The sequence below is a fragment of the Acinonyx jubatus genome, chromosome B3 (assembly GCF_027475565.1).
Source record: "Acinonyx jubatus isolate Ajub_Pintada_27869175 chromosome B3, VMU_Ajub_asm_v1.0, whole genome shotgun sequence".
Lineage (NCBI taxonomy): Eukaryota > Metazoa > Chordata > Mammalia > Carnivora > Felidae > Acinonyx > Acinonyx jubatus.
This window is the reverse complement of record NC_069386.1, coordinates 70,409,473-70,426,532: the sequence shown is the minus strand read 5'-3', so window position 1 is coordinate 70,426,532 and position 17,060 is coordinate 70,409,473. Positions and strand designations below refer to the sequence as shown.

General features: G+C 45.4%; 2 protein-coding genes and 1 long non-coding RNA gene across 9 annotated transcripts in view; 1 reads left to right on the top strand and 2 right to left on the bottom strand.

Annotated features, from left to right (window-relative positions):
* Window positions 1-1,072: 1,072 nt before the first annotated feature.
* Window positions 1,073-3,839, bottom strand: SLC39A2 (solute carrier family 39 member 2). 3 transcript variants are annotated; one of them, XM_015068232.3, is made up of 4 exons: window positions 3,173-3,839; window positions 2,861-2,991; window positions 2,575-2,625; window positions 1,073-2,016 (listed from the first exon to the last, which is right to left on the bottom strand). In XM_015068232.3, the coding sequence occupies exons 1-4, from the start codon at window positions 3,285-3,287 to the stop codon at window positions 1,387-1,389; spliced, it is 927 nt and encodes a 308-aa protein (XP_014923718.2). In that variant the 5' UTR covers window positions 3,288-3,839; the 3' UTR covers window positions 1,073-1,386. The 3 variants fall into 3 exon arrangements, with proteins under 3 accessions (XP_014923718.2, XP_053080222.1, XP_026921147.1); XM_053224247.1 differs by having other exon boundaries at window positions 1,882-2,016; window positions 2,575-2,620; XM_027065346.2 differs by lacking the exon at window positions 1,073-2,016 and having other exon boundaries at window positions 2,571-2,620.
* Window positions 3,840-4,153: 314 nt separating this feature from the next.
* LOC106971411 (uncharacterized) overlaps window positions 4,154-17,060 on the top strand; it is a 51,384-nt gene continuing 38,477 nt past the window's right edge. Inside the window, exons 1-2 of one of the 5 annotated variants that reach the window (XR_008299269.1) lie at window positions 4,154-4,417; window positions 5,644-5,801. This is a non-coding gene — a long non-coding RNA (uncharacterized LOC106971411). Of the gene's footprint in view, window positions 4,418-5,643; window positions 5,802-10,726; window positions 11,182-12,080; window positions 12,658-17,060 lie in introns of those variants that run through there. The other 4 variants (XR_008299270.1, XR_008299268.1, XR_001429659.3 and 1 more) reach the window with 4 other exon arrangements.
* METTL17 (methyltransferase like 17) lies at window positions 4,949-11,033 on the bottom strand. Its single transcript, XM_015068226.3, has 14 exons — window positions 10,884-11,033; window positions 10,580-10,733; window positions 10,357-10,491; window positions 9,494-9,575; window positions 9,138-9,219; window positions 8,734-8,807; window positions 8,179-8,273; window positions 7,767-7,837; window positions 7,459-7,566; window positions 6,895-6,963; window positions 6,041-6,091; window positions 5,683-5,775; window positions 5,269-5,456; window positions 4,949-5,194 (listed from the first exon to the last, which is right to left on the bottom strand). Exons 1-14 carry the CDS (start codon window positions 10,962-10,964, stop codon window positions 5,083-5,085), a joined length of 1,395 nt encoding a protein of 464 aa, XP_014923712.3. The 5' UTR covers window positions 10,965-11,033; the 3' UTR covers window positions 4,949-5,082.

Sequence of the window (17,060 nt, the reverse complement as noted above, 5' to 3'; positions counted from 1 at the left end):
GTGACTTGGCTTCTGCAACTGTCAACATCAGAAGGGGCAAAGTGGGGAGAGTGAGTTCACAGGGTACACCTTCTCTCTTCCTTTTTTTAAATGTTTATTTATTAACTTTGAGAGAGAGAGAGACAGAGAGAGACAGAGACAGAGAGAGAATGAATGGGAGAGGGGCATAGTGAGAATCCCAAGCAGGCTCTGCGCTGTCAGCCCAGAATGTGACGTGGGGCTTGATTCCACAAACCATGAGATGAAATCAAGAGTCAGACACTCAACCGACTGAGCCACCCAGGCGCCCCTCTTCCTCCTTCTCCACTAAGTCTGCAATACTCCTCCAATTCATGGGCGAAGGGGCTGGGTAACAGGCAGATAATTAGCTCCGTATTTGTCCTTGGTAGTTTTTAAGAGATGTAACACAGTGTAGGGGCTACTTGAACTGAAAAGACAGATGGCCTAGTTGGGAGGGGCCGGAGGCAGAGGGGCAGGTAGAGCAGGCAGAAGGAAAGCCACTAAGTTGTGGCAAAGCCAAGTAATCGCCCTAGGCATTTATCTGGCGCCTCTCTCCCTCTCTAAACACTGCTTCTTAATCCCGCAGCTCAAGGCAGGTAGCTGGATGGAGACAGGGGCTCAAAGGAGAGCAATAGCATCCTCGAGGCCACACAGGGCTCGGTGTGAAAAATAAAAGCCAGATGAAAGGAGGCTCTATTTAGCCTGATCTCATGAGTCTGTTGGACACACTATAGTTGACTGATAATAGGTACTGGGAGTGACGTGGGTGTGGTTAGTGTAGGAAAAAAATCTAGATCCCGTGGTTTCTGTTTTTACACCTCTTCTCTCTAAATGCTGGGAACTCTGGCTCAGTTTCTCAACACCTGTGGGGAAGACAGGAGCAGGTTGTTGGAATTTCAGCAATGCTACCATGTTTGGAGGGCATGGTCTGCAACTGACAGAATGTCTAGGGGCCCGGATTCCAGAAGAAAATACCCCATCCAGTGTTCATTCTCCCTTTCCACTCCCCATTTCACCACTTCCTGTACTGGGCAGCTCCTAGGCAACCTACAGAAAAGATGTATAGCATGGCTGAAGGGGAAGGGTAAAATGGACATTTTATTGTTTACAGTAGCATAAATGGGACAGGAGTCAAATCTAGAGTGATTGTGTTTATATCAATTCTCCAATTTATAGGCACTCAACTTAAACATCTTTCTCTCAGTCCTGGATGAGAAATGGCATCTCATGTAGGGAAAAGCTGGGGTCCAGTTCATGTGGACGATGCCTAGTGAATGTCACTTAGTCTCAGTAGAGAAATATCTGAGGGCCAAAGCTGTCTGGGAAGTGTCTCCCAGGGGCAGGAAGGCCATTGTAGATAGGTCCATCAGAAGAATCAGGAATCTCTCAGGCCCACAAAGCAATAATGGCCATGAAGGCAAAACCGGCAGCTACACAGCCCCACTTGGCCAGAGGGGCCTCGGGGCCAGCTAGCTCCCGGGGCAGAATTTCTAGGAAGGTGACATACAGAAAGGTGCCGGCTGCCACACCTTCTAACACAGCCTGGGTTAAGCCACGCCCCCCTTTAGAGTCCCCCTGAGTCACAGCCAGTCCCAGGACCAGGCCCAGGGGGGACATGAGAGCCAGTGACAGGATGGACAGTGTGGCCCATCGCGAGCCACAGCCTATCTGCACCAGCCGCAGTCCTACACCAAACACTATGAGCCCCTTGTGAGCCAGGACTGCGAGACAGAGTTGCACGGTAGCTGCTACTGTTGGCTGCAGCCCCACAGCCAGACCTTCAAACACTGAGTGGAAGGAGAGGGAGAGCAAGAGGACAAGGGCTCGGAGGGGACCCTTTGAGGGGGAAGGGAGAGGTCCATGGCTGTGGAGTCCAAGGACGTGAGCCCCGTCCCACTCCTCCTGCACTGTGACCCCTTCAGCAGCCCCAGGATAGCACTGCAATGCCAGCGACTCCAAAAGGAAGACAAAGAAGAAGCCCAGGGAGATGATGAGCTCTCCATAGGGATACTCCATCTAGGAACAGAAAGAGGGGCTGTGAGGTGGGAAGGGAAGATAAGAAAGTACACTGGGTGGCCATGGGAGTGGGAGACCAAGGAGAATGGGAAATGTGGGGCTGTGCCCAATTAGTAAAATCTGGCTGCCTGTTTGCCCGGCCGGCTCTCACTCTGGCCAGTGGCCTTATTACCATCTGCTTCAAATGCTTCCAGATTGATGTGGCCTATGGTGCAGAAAGAAGGGCAGGGGAATGAAGCCAAGAGCAGGTATGGACAGTGACAACCACCACCCTTGAGGGACTAGGGGACACAAAAGTGATAGGGTTAGAAAAATGGGAAAAGAATGTGAGGCATGTGAAAGGGTCCAGAGAAAGAATGAAAGAGTAAAGCAGAGTTTTTTTAGGGCATCCACAAACCCAAAAGGATTGGGTGGGCTCCTCTTTGGTCTGTGATGTCTGAGCTGAGGAGCAGAGGGGATTTCTGGTTCTCCTCACATACTTCCCTCAAAAGGGTCTGGGTGGGAAAGGAGTTTGGGCTCCACTCCCGCTCCCGGGAGGGACTGGCAGGAGATACTTACCTGTGCTGAATCGGCATCATCAGAAACACTTCCCTCCCTTTTTGTCCTGTTCTAGGGAGAGAAAAGCAGCAATCAATGGAAGATGGAGCTCAGCTTCCTGTCCTGCCCCTTCAGCTCCACTGCTTTCCTTAAAGTCCAACCTGTTTTCACCATGCCACAGGAGAGCTGTCTTCTTCCCTGTCCCTCCCTGCTGGTCCTCAACTCTGTCACCTTTCTCCCTTCCTCCCTTGGTTCTGCTCATCATTCTGGCCTCCCGGCTCTGCAGCTCAGCATTTCTGCTGCTCACCTGCATCATAAACTTCTGGATCTCTGACTCAATTCCCTCCAGGGCATCAGCAGTCATGTGCATGAACCCCGCTCCCAGGAAAACACCTGCAGAAGTGCAGCCCAGGAGGCTGAGGACCCGGCGGTGACGACCTAAAAATGGGGAAAGTTACAATCTAGTTGGCAGTGAGAAAGAAAAGGTGACAAGAGAGAGACAGTGGCACACAATACCCCAAGCTTGGGGATGATGAGAGAATCAGAGCAAAGCATCAGGACGGGGTGACAGGGTTGTTGTCAGGATTAGGTTATGGGGACATGTGCTGCAGGGCCATACCTGTGGCTGCATCCAGCTGGAACCATTTGAAGCAGATGGGAATAAGGCCGCAGATCAGAGTGAGAACCAGCAGGGCAAACACGCAGCCAATTTTTACTCCCAGTAGTGGTTCCATCCTTGGGGTACAGGGTGAGCAGAGGCCTCGGGATGGCAAATGGAGTTACAATCTTCAGAGGAGTGCTGTCTTAGGTGGTCAAAGCTGGAGTAGCTCCTCTCCTGAGTTTCAGGAGGCTCTTGGGATCCTCCTCCTGTTCGGTGTTGCCTCTGCTTGCGCAGCCTTGCATAGCTGACTGGGGCCTTGCCCCAGATTCCCGCCCTCCCCCTACAAGGAGGCCCCTCCCCTGGCTCATGCCTTCCAGAACTTGGAAACCAGAAACTCCAGACTCCCTGCCAGGCACAGCCTGTGCTGTAGGTCCTCTTCTCTTCGCTGCCATGACTAATCCAAATGCTGTGGACAGTCTTAGTTCATGCCTGGGGCTGGTCTAATCCAAAATGGGAGTTTGGGGAGGGCCTTCCCAGCTGTTTTGTACTGGGGACACCTGGTCCTGCCTTATTCAAGACACTTCATCTAAGACCTCCATACCCTCTCCACCCCACCCCACTCCTTGTCTCATGGGTTATGCTGATATCTGAACCCTCCCCTTTCAGAGGGGATTTGGGGCCACTTTCAGGTGGAAACTAGATGAGTGGACTCCCCTTTCCTGTAACCCCAGAAAAATAGCTCTAGGCATGATAATGTCTAGTGGGGAAGTTGAGATTTCTAGTATTACAACACTGATGCTGTTCCAGCTTTTGACTGTGCCTATTTTCGGATGTATGCAGATCTTCCTCAATGTACGATGGGGCTACATACTTAAGCCTCCTAAGCTGACAATGCATTTAGTACACCTCAGCTACCAGTCATAGCCTAGCCTACCTAACTGTGCTCAGAACATTTCTATTAGCCCACAGATGGGCAAAATCATCTAACCAAAGTCTATTTTATAACAAAGTGTTGAAATTCCTTATAATTTACCAAATACTGTACTGAGAGCAAAAACCAGAATGGTTCTAAGGGTGCCATTTACTGTCGCTATCGCGTGACTGCCTGGGAGCAGGCAGTTGCCTGCCAGCAATACGAGATGATCATACCACATATCGCAAACCTGAGAAAAGATCCAAATTCAAAATCCAAAGTACAGCTTCTACTGGATGTGCATCGCTTTCATATCATCTTAAAGTTGAAAACTTGAAAATCAAGCCATGGTAAGTAAGTCAGGGACTGTGTGTATCGGGGGAGAGGGGTGAGAACTTTAAGACAAGGAAAGTTGCTCTAGCTCTGAAACAGGAAGGTCTCGGGGAATGCTGAGAAATGAACCAAGCAAACCTGCCTGCGGTGGGGGGAGATGGAAAATTCAGTCTTGATGAGGACTGACACTTGAGGAAAATATATCCAGCAAACTGGGGAGCTGATGGACCCTGAGAGAGACAGAAGGAAAGGAGGGAGAAAAACACAGACGTGAGGCAGCTGCTGGCCCCCTGTTCAGGTGGCCACCTAACAACCGTGACATCTGCTGAGCCAGTGCTCAGAGAGCTGGGGGCAGCTCTCCCCACCTCTCTGCCTCGGGTGACTTCCCTGGGCAGCCCTGGTCTCTGGCAGAGGGAACAGTACTCTTATGGGAGAAGGTGAGCTTGAGATCTGTATGGGAAACAGGCACTGAACATCTGAGGATTCTCTTCATCACAGGATAGGCCATGACAACTGACCTCTGTACCTTTTAAGAATCACAAGATCCATTTCTACTCTTTGCAAACTTTTTATTATTAAAACCTCAAACAGATACATAGGGCTGCGAGCACTCCCATCCTGGATACCAGGTACCTTCACCCTTGGCAGGCCTGTGTAAGCAAATGCTTGTTATGCATCCTTGTCAACTTCCAGGGGGATCTTTAGCAGGGTACGGAGGAAGCTCCGACTCTGAAGGTGTGATCACAGGTAAAAGATCTCCCCAAGAGCTGACACGAGCACAGCGATACAAATCCCTATGGAAAAGGGAAGTCAGTGTGGGCTGCAGGGTCTTGCCTCCTCCCCCTAATTTTGGTCACACCCTTTATACCTGCCATGCCGGTGGGCTGTGATCACAGCATGCTGCATATGCCCATCTGGACAGCACAGGTGACAATGCACATGGCGTGGCCGTTTGAGGACAGGCTGAGTGATACGGGGCCAACGATTAGCCTCTTCTGGAGACCCCCGGGCAAGAATTACCATGGAGAACTTTTCCTCTTTTAGATTCTTCTTATTCTAAGATAAGGACATAGAGACTATTTGGAGGAAAAAGAGATGGGAAAAAAACTGTCCCCCCCACCCCCACCCCCATCCCTGCAGCCTTTTCATAAGCCATGCACATTCAGGCTTGAAAATCTCCACGCTTTTCTCTGACTTCTCCAACTCTTTCCACCTCTGACTCTTTTTCATGTTGTTCCCCCAGGCTATTTTCACCCTGTTGCAACATTCTCAGGATACATACCCAACTGAAGGGGATGGAGTGGTAAGCCTGAGAAAAGCTACAGGCCAGGGGCTTAGAGGCTGTCAACTGGGGACAAGGAAGTTCATGTGGACACTGTGAACACACACAAAAGACATGAGGTAAGACAAACGAACCACAGAGATCATACAACTGAAAAACTCAGAATGATAGAGTCAAGAGGGGCTAGGGATATGGGAGCACAGGAGCAGGAGGCAGGGAGGGCCAGGGGAACAACTAAGAAAGAAACTGGATAGGGACACAAAATAGTATACGGTGGCTTAGCTTTACCCTCTTACTTTTCCTGGCCATAGCTGAGTTCAGATCTTTGCATGGTGGGAAAGGCAGAAATAATACTCACTGGAGCAAAGACAAAGCCAGGCCGAGGGTCTGAAGGTGACTTCTCTTTGCCCTAAAACCAAAAAAATTAAGCTGGTGGGGGCGTGCCTGGTGGCTCAGTGGGTTAAGTGTCTGACTCTTGATCTCAGCTTAGGTCTTGATCTCAGGGTTGTGAGTTCAAGCCCCGCGTTGGGCTCCATGCTGGGAGTGGAGCCTACCCAAAAAAAATATTAAGTCTGAGGGGTCTATTCTCATAATTCAATCTCTGCACTCAGTAAATTGAGGACTCCTTTAACGTTCAATTCTGGTAATTATTAACTATGTTCCTTGAGTTAAGCTGGCTGCTTCTCTAATACTCCAAACAAAGAACTTTCTCTTTGTAGCAGGAGAAAGGCAGGAACTTGGCACATAGTGTGGTGCTCTCCCTTGTCAGCAACCTCCACTCTCAAAAAGAACCCACTCCAGGACGATTAAATTTATGATTATACACTGGATCATACTGTCCCCAAAAGATAAGGTTCTTGGCTTAGTGATGCCCTAGATCAGGGGTTGGCACACTTTTTCTTTTTTAAAAGCCCAGAGAACAGGTAAAATCTGTTTTTGTCCCAACTATTTCAATTCTGCTATTTATAGTGTGAAAGCAGCCACAGACAACACACACACCAATAAGCATGGTTCCTATAAAAACAGGTGGCAGGCTGGATTTGATCCACAGGTCCTAGTTTGCTAATCCCTATAACATGTCATAATGACTTCATATGCCTAATATCCTGAGAGTCACCCCTACCATTGTACAACAGAGTCTCTTCAGTTTTTAAGGGAGTAGCAATAACTGGTGACAGATTCGGGGTGGTTATGAAAGAAGAAGAATCTTACCTTAAGGACCAGGTCCCTGGCATCCATGAGAAGGGAGTGCCCAGCTTTTGTTCCATTCTCTACCAATATCTGTTCACAAAAAAGGAAAATAAGCACAAGCCCTGAATTACATGAAAACATAAATGTTAGCAGCTCTGTAAGAACATTCGCAGATGGGAGGAGGGGGCCCTAAAAGAAAGGGCCTGCCCCATATAAGATGGGGATGAGACCCTAAAAGAGGGATGAAGGGATCTATGCATGAGAAAATGGTTAAGAATGAACACAAGTTCCAGTGGAGAGAAGGAAATATGTGAAACCAATGAAGCTGCTTTAAACTTAAAGGGAGGGGCGCCTGGGTGGCTCAGTCAGTTAACATCTGACTCTTGATTTCAGTTCAGGTCATGATCTCACAGTTTGGGAGTTCGAGTCCCCTGTTGGGCTCTGCACTGACAATGTACAGCCTGCTTGGGATTCTCTCTCTCCCTCTCTGTCTGCCCCACCCCTGCTCTCTCTCTCTCTCAAAATAAATAAACTTAAAAAAAAAAACAAAAAACAACTTGAAGGGAAAAAGCAATTTCAACTCACCAGAAAATGACTTGTCTTGCGCCATAAGGTGTGGATTACCTCAGTGCGGTCAGCCTTGCTGGGCAGTTCACTTAGGGAAAAGGCTGATACCACCACATCGAATTGTACCTGAGAACCAAGATAAGAAACATGAATAGACCTGACATTCCCCCTGGCTCCCCTTCCAAGACTGTAACAAAGTTCTATCCTCTGATATTTCTTCTGTTCTCTTTTATCTTCTATCACTCGGTGCTGGGTAGCAGAGCTGAAGCTACAGTTTTCTGTCTGCCAAATTCCACATTTAACATACTCTAAATGTTGTCACTTGCCTTGGGTGATACAGGTAGAAACTGTCTGAAAAAGACACCTGGAACATAAGGCTCCCCAGATTCTGAGCCACCTATGGAGTAAAACAGAGACGTGGCAACTAGGACTGTATAGGTATACACTGAAGGGATCTCTCGATAAGAAACATGGTCCTAAGAATAAAGAAAAGCACTAGGTGAGGGTGAGATGCAATAGGGTAAGAAAATATTGGGTCACCTGCCCTGTTAATCTTACCCAAACCATCCACAGTCCAGCAAAGGCCTCCACCAGCCTCTGCTTGACCATAACACTGGAAAGAAATCAGACTCATTTTTAACTTTGAGCCTTCCTCTACTCCCCAGTAAAACACTCTTTCTAGTTCTCTGCCTAACTCCTTCAACTTTGAAAAAGTCCTTCCTTATACTTTCTTCTCACCTTTCAGTAGCTTCTCCGCCAAATCCAACATAGCAGCTGAGCTGTCCACACACATATATTCTCGTAGGCTCTGGCCCCAAGTACTGTGAGCAGCCCTAAGATGGCAAAATATAAATGGCCAATTTTCATGATAAAGAGTCATCCCTATAGGACACCCCTCTGCCACCAACCCCACCCCTGGGAAACAGAGTATTATTTTACAACAGTTGGAAAAACTACCAATGTTATTTTCTTATTTCATTTATAACTCTTTAAAAAGGGGGCAGACACATAAAAACTATTTGTAGGCAAAAAAAAAAAAAAAAAAAATCTTGGTGATATGCCCTAGACTAAATTCCTTTCCTTTTTTATCTTTCTAAACATGGGTCTTTTTTCACTTGAACTTTCTTTAAGTTCTGGCCCTAATCCATATACCTTCTTATGCCATACTGAATCTCAGGGAAGAAACATTCCAGTTCCCAACTTTCCTATTCTCCCTCTGGTTTCCCAGTCTCTTGGAATGTTGTACACATGGCTCTCTAGAGCCAGAATTGACAGAGACAGAAAGATACTTACCAAGTGACAGAACCAGTACCTGAACCAAAGTCCAGTAAGGTTTGGGGCTGGAACTCTGGAACTCGAGCCTGGATCTGAAGAAATATACAACACCCCACAGTAGCGTAAGTGGACACTTATTTAGGGCCTTGGTAAATATGAATTAGGGGACCTCGGCAGAGATGAGATGTGAATGTTTTTTGAGATTCAATGTAAATACTTTATAGAATGGAACCTCCTAAAACAATGATTTTAAACCTCTCTTGGGTCACAAAATCCTTTCAGAGGATAAAGAGAGCCTCTTTAAAAAAAAAAAAAAAAAAAAATCACATGCCAAGTCCCAAGAACCCTACCCCAGAAGACTACTTTATGAATAAAGGAACTGATGGTAAAAGGTTTCAGGTTGGAAGCTGAGGGGCTTTCACCTCATGGAATGCCCTGGAGACTGCTGCGAAGCCACCATCCAGTCTTGCTGCCATATACACCAGGCTCAGTTTCTCATTGTAGCTGTCAAAAAAACAAAAACAAAAACAAAAACAAAAACAAAAACAAACCAGAGAGTCATACCGACTACGAAATAACCTCCATGGCCTCGCTAACCTTTAGATTTTTAGGAAATGAAATCTTTGAAAAGAGCTCTTCCAGTTCAGCACTTTCAGTCCTCAAAAGGGAAGAGTCTTGAGCTATGAACCAGTAGCCTTTTCTAATATGAATTGTATAATTGCACTTCCCCAGTCTCCTAAAGATTTTTTTCTTCTGTAGCTCTTCTAATCCTCCTTACCTCAGTTCTTGCCAATGGTATGTAGTTTTGCGTAGGGCACGCAGCACCGTTTCACGAAGTTTCTCCTCTGACTGAGATAAATCTGGGGTGAGAACGAGAACTGGGAGTGAGGACCTAGGAAGAACATGGCTCAGATCCAATAGCTGAATATACTGCCTGTCCATTCCTCTGCAACTCCCATCGGAGGCAAAACCTCAGCGCTTAAGAGAGAAGCCAAACCTAGAGAAAACTTTCAGGTAAGAATAACAGCAACCGCCATCATCACCACCAGAATGTACCCGATAGTATTTTGCCTCTAACAGCAGTTTATGCAATTCAACTAGCCCTATCCCACAAGTTTTGTTCTCTTTTAAAGAGAAGTGTTTGGCGCCTGGCTCAGACGGAGGAACATGTGAATCTAGATCTCAGGGTTGTGAGTTCGAGCCCATGTTGGGTGTAGAGGTCACTAAAAAAAATTAATACACTTAAAAATAAACAAAATAAAGGTAATCATGAAAATAACCTGAGGAATAATATTCATTCTCTTATCCCCGAAGAAGGCTTTTGTACTGGACAGGGAGCCATACGGGGATTTTATTTCACTTGAATAAAAACTTAGTCCGAATCCAGTGGATTTAGAGGAAAAAAACCCAAAGATCTAGATTTTGACAAAATACCGAAGCACCTCACTGACCTTTACCAAAGCCCCAAGACCAACCTCTGAAACAGTCTATCTTCTAGTGAGGCATCATTGTAACAACTGCTCTGGCCAGAAAGTGAAACAAGAAACCACAGTATCAATTTGAGAGACAGTAAAATTATTTCTTGCTCTTCATTTCCCACCAATATTTCAATTTGGTCTACTCTTTATTCTCAAGCCCTACCTGGGTTTTCCAAGAATTTTTCCTCAAGATACACAGCCCGTCTTTGCAACTCCTCCGGCCCTACAGGTAAATGCCGGCTCCAGAGATAATTCGTCAGTGCCCGCACCTGCTTCTCCACATTGGGCATCGCGCTCTCTATGGGCCAAAGATGAAACGCGACATCACTTGCACGCACACCCGCTTTCCGCTACTTCTCGGGCCTCCCCTTCCCACCGACACTCACGGAGCAGGAGGAGCTGCGCGGCGGCAGCCAGTGCTTTCGGCAGCTCTACGCATGGCAGCTGCAGGATGCCGGGGTGCCGGCGATGGGGCCTCTTCCCCAGAAAATCGGAGCTGTTATCCACCTGAGATACGCCGGGCACAAGGGCGGCGAGCGCCTGCAGGCCGGGAAAAACGTGCTGATTGCGGGGCAGAAAGGAGGCTTATGGCGTTTGCTAAGGGAGGAGCTCCTAAGAGCGTTATTCCTCTGAGCGGAGCTATTTTCGAGATCCAGGGTCTCTCCGAGGGCAGGGAAAGTAGGCACTCACGCGGGACTGGGGAACTTCTCTACGGCCGAGACGCCATCTGCTTGAAGTCAGCAGAAGTCTCACTGCCCTCGCGGTCGCCATGGCACCGGAGGCGAGCCGGAAACGGAAATGCTGTTGCCTGTGACCCGCACATCCTCCGCGCAGCTTCGGCACGGCGCAGTGTCAGCCAATGAGGAGAGCGAGTGCTTCCAGTAGCCAATAAAAATCGATATGTAAATCACCTCGGAGAGTTGGTGTACGCTGATGGGACCAGGACCTTGGTGCCTGGGTAACGAGCTGGAGGCGAGGTGACCTGGAGGTAGTGTTGGGACTGGTTTCCGCGTCCCGAAGTCGAGGGGCAGGGGTGGGCCATTTCCTAGGGCCTCCAGAAAAGCGCGCTAGACAGGGAACGGTATTTCTGGATGTATTAACTCCTTGCGTTCCTTGTTTTTCTCTCTGGAGAACTCAAGTTTTGGGATTTATTTCCCCCTGTGTGAGAACGGGAGAATGCAGTAATGGAAAGATAAGAAAAACCAACTTTAGGCAACCGAAGATAACAAATTAATGGTTAATAGATTTAATGTTTTTTTACATATTAGTTTCTCTCCATATTAAGCAGTCTTGTTAGATAAATACTAAATTCTAACACTTAGAACATTGGGTACCCGACACTGTGGCAAGCACATTGACTCTATTACCGCATTTCGTCCCTGCTAAGAGATAGATTCTGTTAACCCCATTTTGCAGTTGAAGAAAGTGAGTATTTAGATGGTTAACTATCACGCGCAAGATCACAAAGCTTGTTAGATGACAGCTAGATTTAAAACTGGGCAGCCTAAGTCCCAGCCTCACCTTTAAACATATGCTCTATCGCATATTGTTGGCACTTGGAATGCAAGTTAGCAAGTTACTTAACAATATGCTAAATGTCCTGAAGTGCTAACTTAACATGTAGCATTAAAACGGACTCGCTGTGTTGTGTGCCCTCTTGATTGCGTTAGCAAACATTAGTCACCTATGGAATATCTTAACGTTTTGATCTCTGGTGACTGGATGGGTGAAATTCTTGCCTTTGCTGCAACTGCAAGCAAAATTATGGGGTAAAATATGGGAACTAAATCAGCCAGAACTGTCTGGTTTGCATTTAGGTTATTAAGCTTTGATTCTTTTTGTTTTTTTAACGTTTATTTTACTTTTGAGACAGAGACAGAGCATGAACAGGGGAGGGTCAGAGAGAGAGGGAGACACAGAATCAGAAGCAGGCTCCAGGATCTGAGCCATCAGCCCAGAGCCCGACGCGGGTCTCGAACTCACGGACTGTGAGATCGTGACCTGGGTTGAAGTCCGACGCTTAACCGACTGAGCCACCCAGGCATCCCTTAAGCTTTGATTCTAATAAGGGCGAATTTGGCTTTATAATCTGAATGCTCTGGAAGGAGTCTTGAGAGTTGCTTAAGACAGGTGTAAATCCAGCAGTCACTGCTCTCCTTCCTTTTGGGTTCACCTTCTTCCCTCCTCCATCACTTTGAGTCACAGGGACACACTTTGCCTCATCTCTTGTGACAGTTTGCTTTTACTTTATTTTCTTTTTTAAAAATGTTTATTTTTGAGACAAAGTGCACAAGAGAGTGAGCACAAGTGGGCAAAGGGCAGCGAGAAAGTGGGAGACGCAGAGTCTGCAGCAGGTTCCTGGCTCTGAGCTGTCAGCACAGAGCCTGACTTAGGGCTCGAACTCACAAACCACGAGATCATGACCTGAGCTGAAGTTGGATGCTCCACCAACTGAGCCACCCAGGTGCCCCAGTTTGCTTTCACTTTAAATTGTTGGCTCAAGTATTAGCAAAATAAAAATACCCTCATCACTATAGGTTAGATTTAACATAAATTGGCCTTATTATTTTTGTCATAGGAAGGTAACAGAACATAGGGATAAAATGCTTGCCATCTGGAATCTGGCAGTCTGAATTTGAATTCTAGAAAAGTGAGATAGTAATGGCTGCTACCTCACAGGGTTATTGGGGTGAGCGTTTAATGACATAATGTCTGGTCCAAGTAAACTCCCAGTATGCTGATGATATTATTATCATATGTGTTATTGTATGTATTTTGGGAACTTGAAGGGACATAATCACATTTTAATTTTTATTATACTTTCATGTTGTATTTCAAAAACAGACTTGAAAGGGGGGATATTTGGGGCAAAGTATGCCTGAGCTCTAGAGACTTTGAAATAAGGAACAGGAGAACTTGGTGGTACCTCTGAATGTCCCTCCTGTTTTTCCTATTAACTGCCAACATACAGGTCGTTTCCTTTATTCTGACACTGACGTAATTGGGATTGTTCTCTTCCTTCAGTAATACATCTCCAAAGCTGACTTAGACATAAATTTATCTGTCTTTGTTCTTAATCCAAAGTATTGTTCATGAAAAGAAAACAAAATGAAAACCTCCACACCACCCTTCTTATGGATTAAGGATGTCCTTAAGACATCTAAAACAGTGAACACAATTCTTTATTCATTGAAAATGCTTAATCAATATTTGTTGATGATGTTGATAATGTGACCACTCTTTGTTTTCATGCTTGGAAACACTTAACAGGGTAGACTGGGTTGAGGATCTGAGTCTAATCATTTGACTGGGTCACAATCCCCCCCAAAGCATAGATGAGCCTGTTTCATAACTAATCTATTAATTCTGCTATATTAATTCTGGTTGCATACCTTGGATGGAATAGTATTTCCAGTTAGAAAATACTACTCCAGAGTTAGAAACTCTGAATTACCTTTAAAAAGACAGACATAAATGTGGAGAAATTAGGCAACATTAAAAAGAAATACCCCCCACCTCCCACTCCCAAAGTAAGTAAAGGGAAAAAAGTTCTCCGAGAAAGGTTTGGATAATTCAGTTAGAGAGGCATGATGTTCAGCTGGTTTTCTTCATAAGTTTATGAAAGAGGGAAATGGCTAACAATTAGGTTGAGAGAAACAATGAAGGTATGAAGCAACTGAAACAAATTTCTTGGGAAATTAAAGAAATTCTGCCATCAAAGATCCCAAATAGTATGATTTTTTATCTCTTTCATTTCTTTGTATAAAGTTTTCCTTCTAAAAATATTCTTTACTATTCTTTATTATGTTTATTTTCTTTATTATTATTATGTTTATTTGCATTTGTGTCTTCTAGATTAGTCTTTATCTTTTAAATGATTTTTACTTTTATTATGTAACTTTTCCTGAATTTGTCACCTTTTTTCCTGAAATTTTTTTCTAATTTTGATGCATGTTGTTTTTTCATGTCTTGGATTTTTTTAAAAAAATCATAGGTTACAATTTTATTTTTTATTTTTTTAAAGTTTATTTATTTATTTTGAGGGGGGGCATGAGTGGGGGAGGGGCAGAGAGAGAGGATAGAGAGAGAATCACAAGCAGTCTCTCTGCTGTCAGCTCCAAGCCCAACACGGAGCTTGAACCCACGAACCGTGAGATCAAGATTTGGATGCTTTAAACAACTGAACCACCCAGATGCCCCTTTAAGATTTTATTTTTAAGTAATCTGTACATCCAACATGGAGATTGAACTCACAACCCCGAGGTCACACGCTCTACTAACTGAACCAGCTAGGTGCTCCTTGTAACTGCTCTTCTTATCTGCTGGTCCCTGGACCCAAGAAATCCAGTGTCCTGGCAGCAGCTGTAGTTTGTAGTTCAGTGGCACCTTTGATGTATCACTTGGCAAAAGAGCATCCACTTTGGGGACCTGAACCTTTGGCCCCACCGAGCCCAGAGTTACAGAGGAAAGTACAAAATTTCTCAATGGGTCAATGGGAGTGGTGATAGGTGGAGCCATTCCTGCTTCTACTCTTTGGTTGCTGGAACCATGTATTCTTCCTCTTAGAGACACAGTACCATTTAGAGGTCTCTGGTTTAACAAATACACTGTATCCTGAAGAATGGTACCCATCCTTTCAGAATGTTGCCTCGGAGTTGTTGCTTTAGCTATGCCTTTAGAAAACCAGTCTCCCTGCTCTTTCCCTTCCTCCTTCTCTCTCTCTGTCTCTCTCCTTCTTTCCTTCTCCCTTCACTCCCCCTCCACCTCTCTCCTTTGGAGCTATAGTGGCCCCTGTCTTTTCTTTTTTTCTGAAGTAAACACCAATCCACTCTTCCCATTAGTCCTATACTTTCTTCCAAAGTTAAGTGATATTATTGAAGTATCTTCAGCAGAAATTAGGGGAGCTGTTCTGAACTGTGATTAAATAGCATGTCATACTTAATTCTTCTTGGTTATAGTCCTGTATGACTTTGATTTGACTTATTGAGCTAGTAGAGCCATCTGCTGATGACCTGCACTACTTTTCCATCTTTTTAATTTTTTTTGGTAAATTTTTATTTATTTTTGAGAGAGAGAGAACACAAGCAAGGGAGGGGCAGAGACAGGACACAAAATCTGAAGCAGGCTCCAGGCTTTGAGCTGTCAGCAGTTCGATCCCTCGAACTGCGAGATCATGACCTGAGCTGAAGTCGGACACTTAACCGACTGAGACACGAGACACCCCTACTTTTCCATCTTTGATATTTGCCTTTTATCTTTCCAAGATTTTTAAAAATTGTATTTTTTAGAGAGAGCCGGTTGGTAGGGAGGGAGGGAGGGAGGGAGAGAGAGAGAGAGAGAGAGAGAGAGAGGGAGAATCTTAAACAGGCTTCAGGATCAGCTCGGAGCCTGACCCAGGGCTTGATCCCACAGCCCTGGGGTCATGACCTGAGCCAAAATCAAGAGTCGGCCACTCAACTGACTGAGCCACCCAGGTGCCCCATATCTTTCCCAGATTTAATGGTTTGTCCTCACTAGATCCACTGATGCAAGGTACACAGAGATCCCAAGCCATAGTCTTGGTGCCCAGTGTGCAATGTCCTTGGTTATGATGGGCTCTTACTGAGGATAATTAACTGCTACAATAGAAAGATTTTTCTCTTCTTAGTTAAAATATACACCTTGGAGCTAGTTTGAGAACTATCCAATCCTTATTTTTGAGAGAGAGAGAGAGAGAGAGAGAGAGAGAGAGCACGACAGCATATGTGGGGAAGGGGCAGAGAGAGGGAGACAGAGGAATCACCCAGATGCCCCTCTATCTCTTTTCTTTTTTAAAAAAAAATTTTTTTAAGGTTTATTTCTGAGATGGAGAGAGACAGAGCATGAACAGGGGAGGGGCAGAGAGCGGGAAACACAGAATCCGATGCGGGCTCCAGGCTCTAAGCTGTCAGCACAGAGCCCAATGCGAGGCTCGAACTCACAAACCGTGAGATCGTGACCTGAGCCGGAGTGGGTTGTTCAACTGACTGAGCCACCCAGGCGCCCCCCCCCCCCATCTATTTCTAAAACCAGCCCCACCTTCTGCCAAAGAATGTCTCTTCTATTTTTGATTATTGATTCTGTGTCTTGTGTTCTAAGTTCATTTTTGGAATCTTGGTGTATTTTAGGTTGATTTCTCTGGGAATCAAGTGAGATGCATTATCCTTTTTTCCCCTTGTAATTAAGGGGAAAAATGTCATTATCAACCAAATCACCAAACTCATTCTAATGTTAGGTGTTTAGGTACCTGACATTTGACTGAACTTTGTAAGCTATACTTGGTACAATGTAGAAATAGGGAATTATAAAGACATTAATATATTCCCAAAGAGGGATTTTGTGCCCTTTTAAGTTAGTAGATCCTGTTAATAATTTTGGGGACCGAGCTACATATTCAACAGGTGGACATTGTGTATTTCTACCAGCTGGACTTCTTTATGACTGAAATGCAATTAAACATGACCCTGGTCTCAGGGTGATGGTTGTCCAAGAGAGGAGGATGAGGCCAGGAAAATTCTCTTAGAGTGACAAAGACTCATTAGATTGACAATGCTGAGTAACAATAGGTTGCTCTTATCACTCTTAGGGCTTTCAAGGATTCAGCAGGTCAAAAACTACAAAAGGAAAGGATGCATGTTTTATTTTGAGTAATAACTTAAGGTTACATGTAAAATCTTTGGTTCATGATTTCAAAATGTAGGCAGTACTGAGAGAAAATATTCAGGACATATATCCACACATTTGATTAATACAACATTGACATTTATTTCTGTCAAGTAGCTAAGCAGGGAGCAAGTGAATGTGTAGGGTAGGACAGTAGGGAGACACACGAACTTATGTAGGAACAAT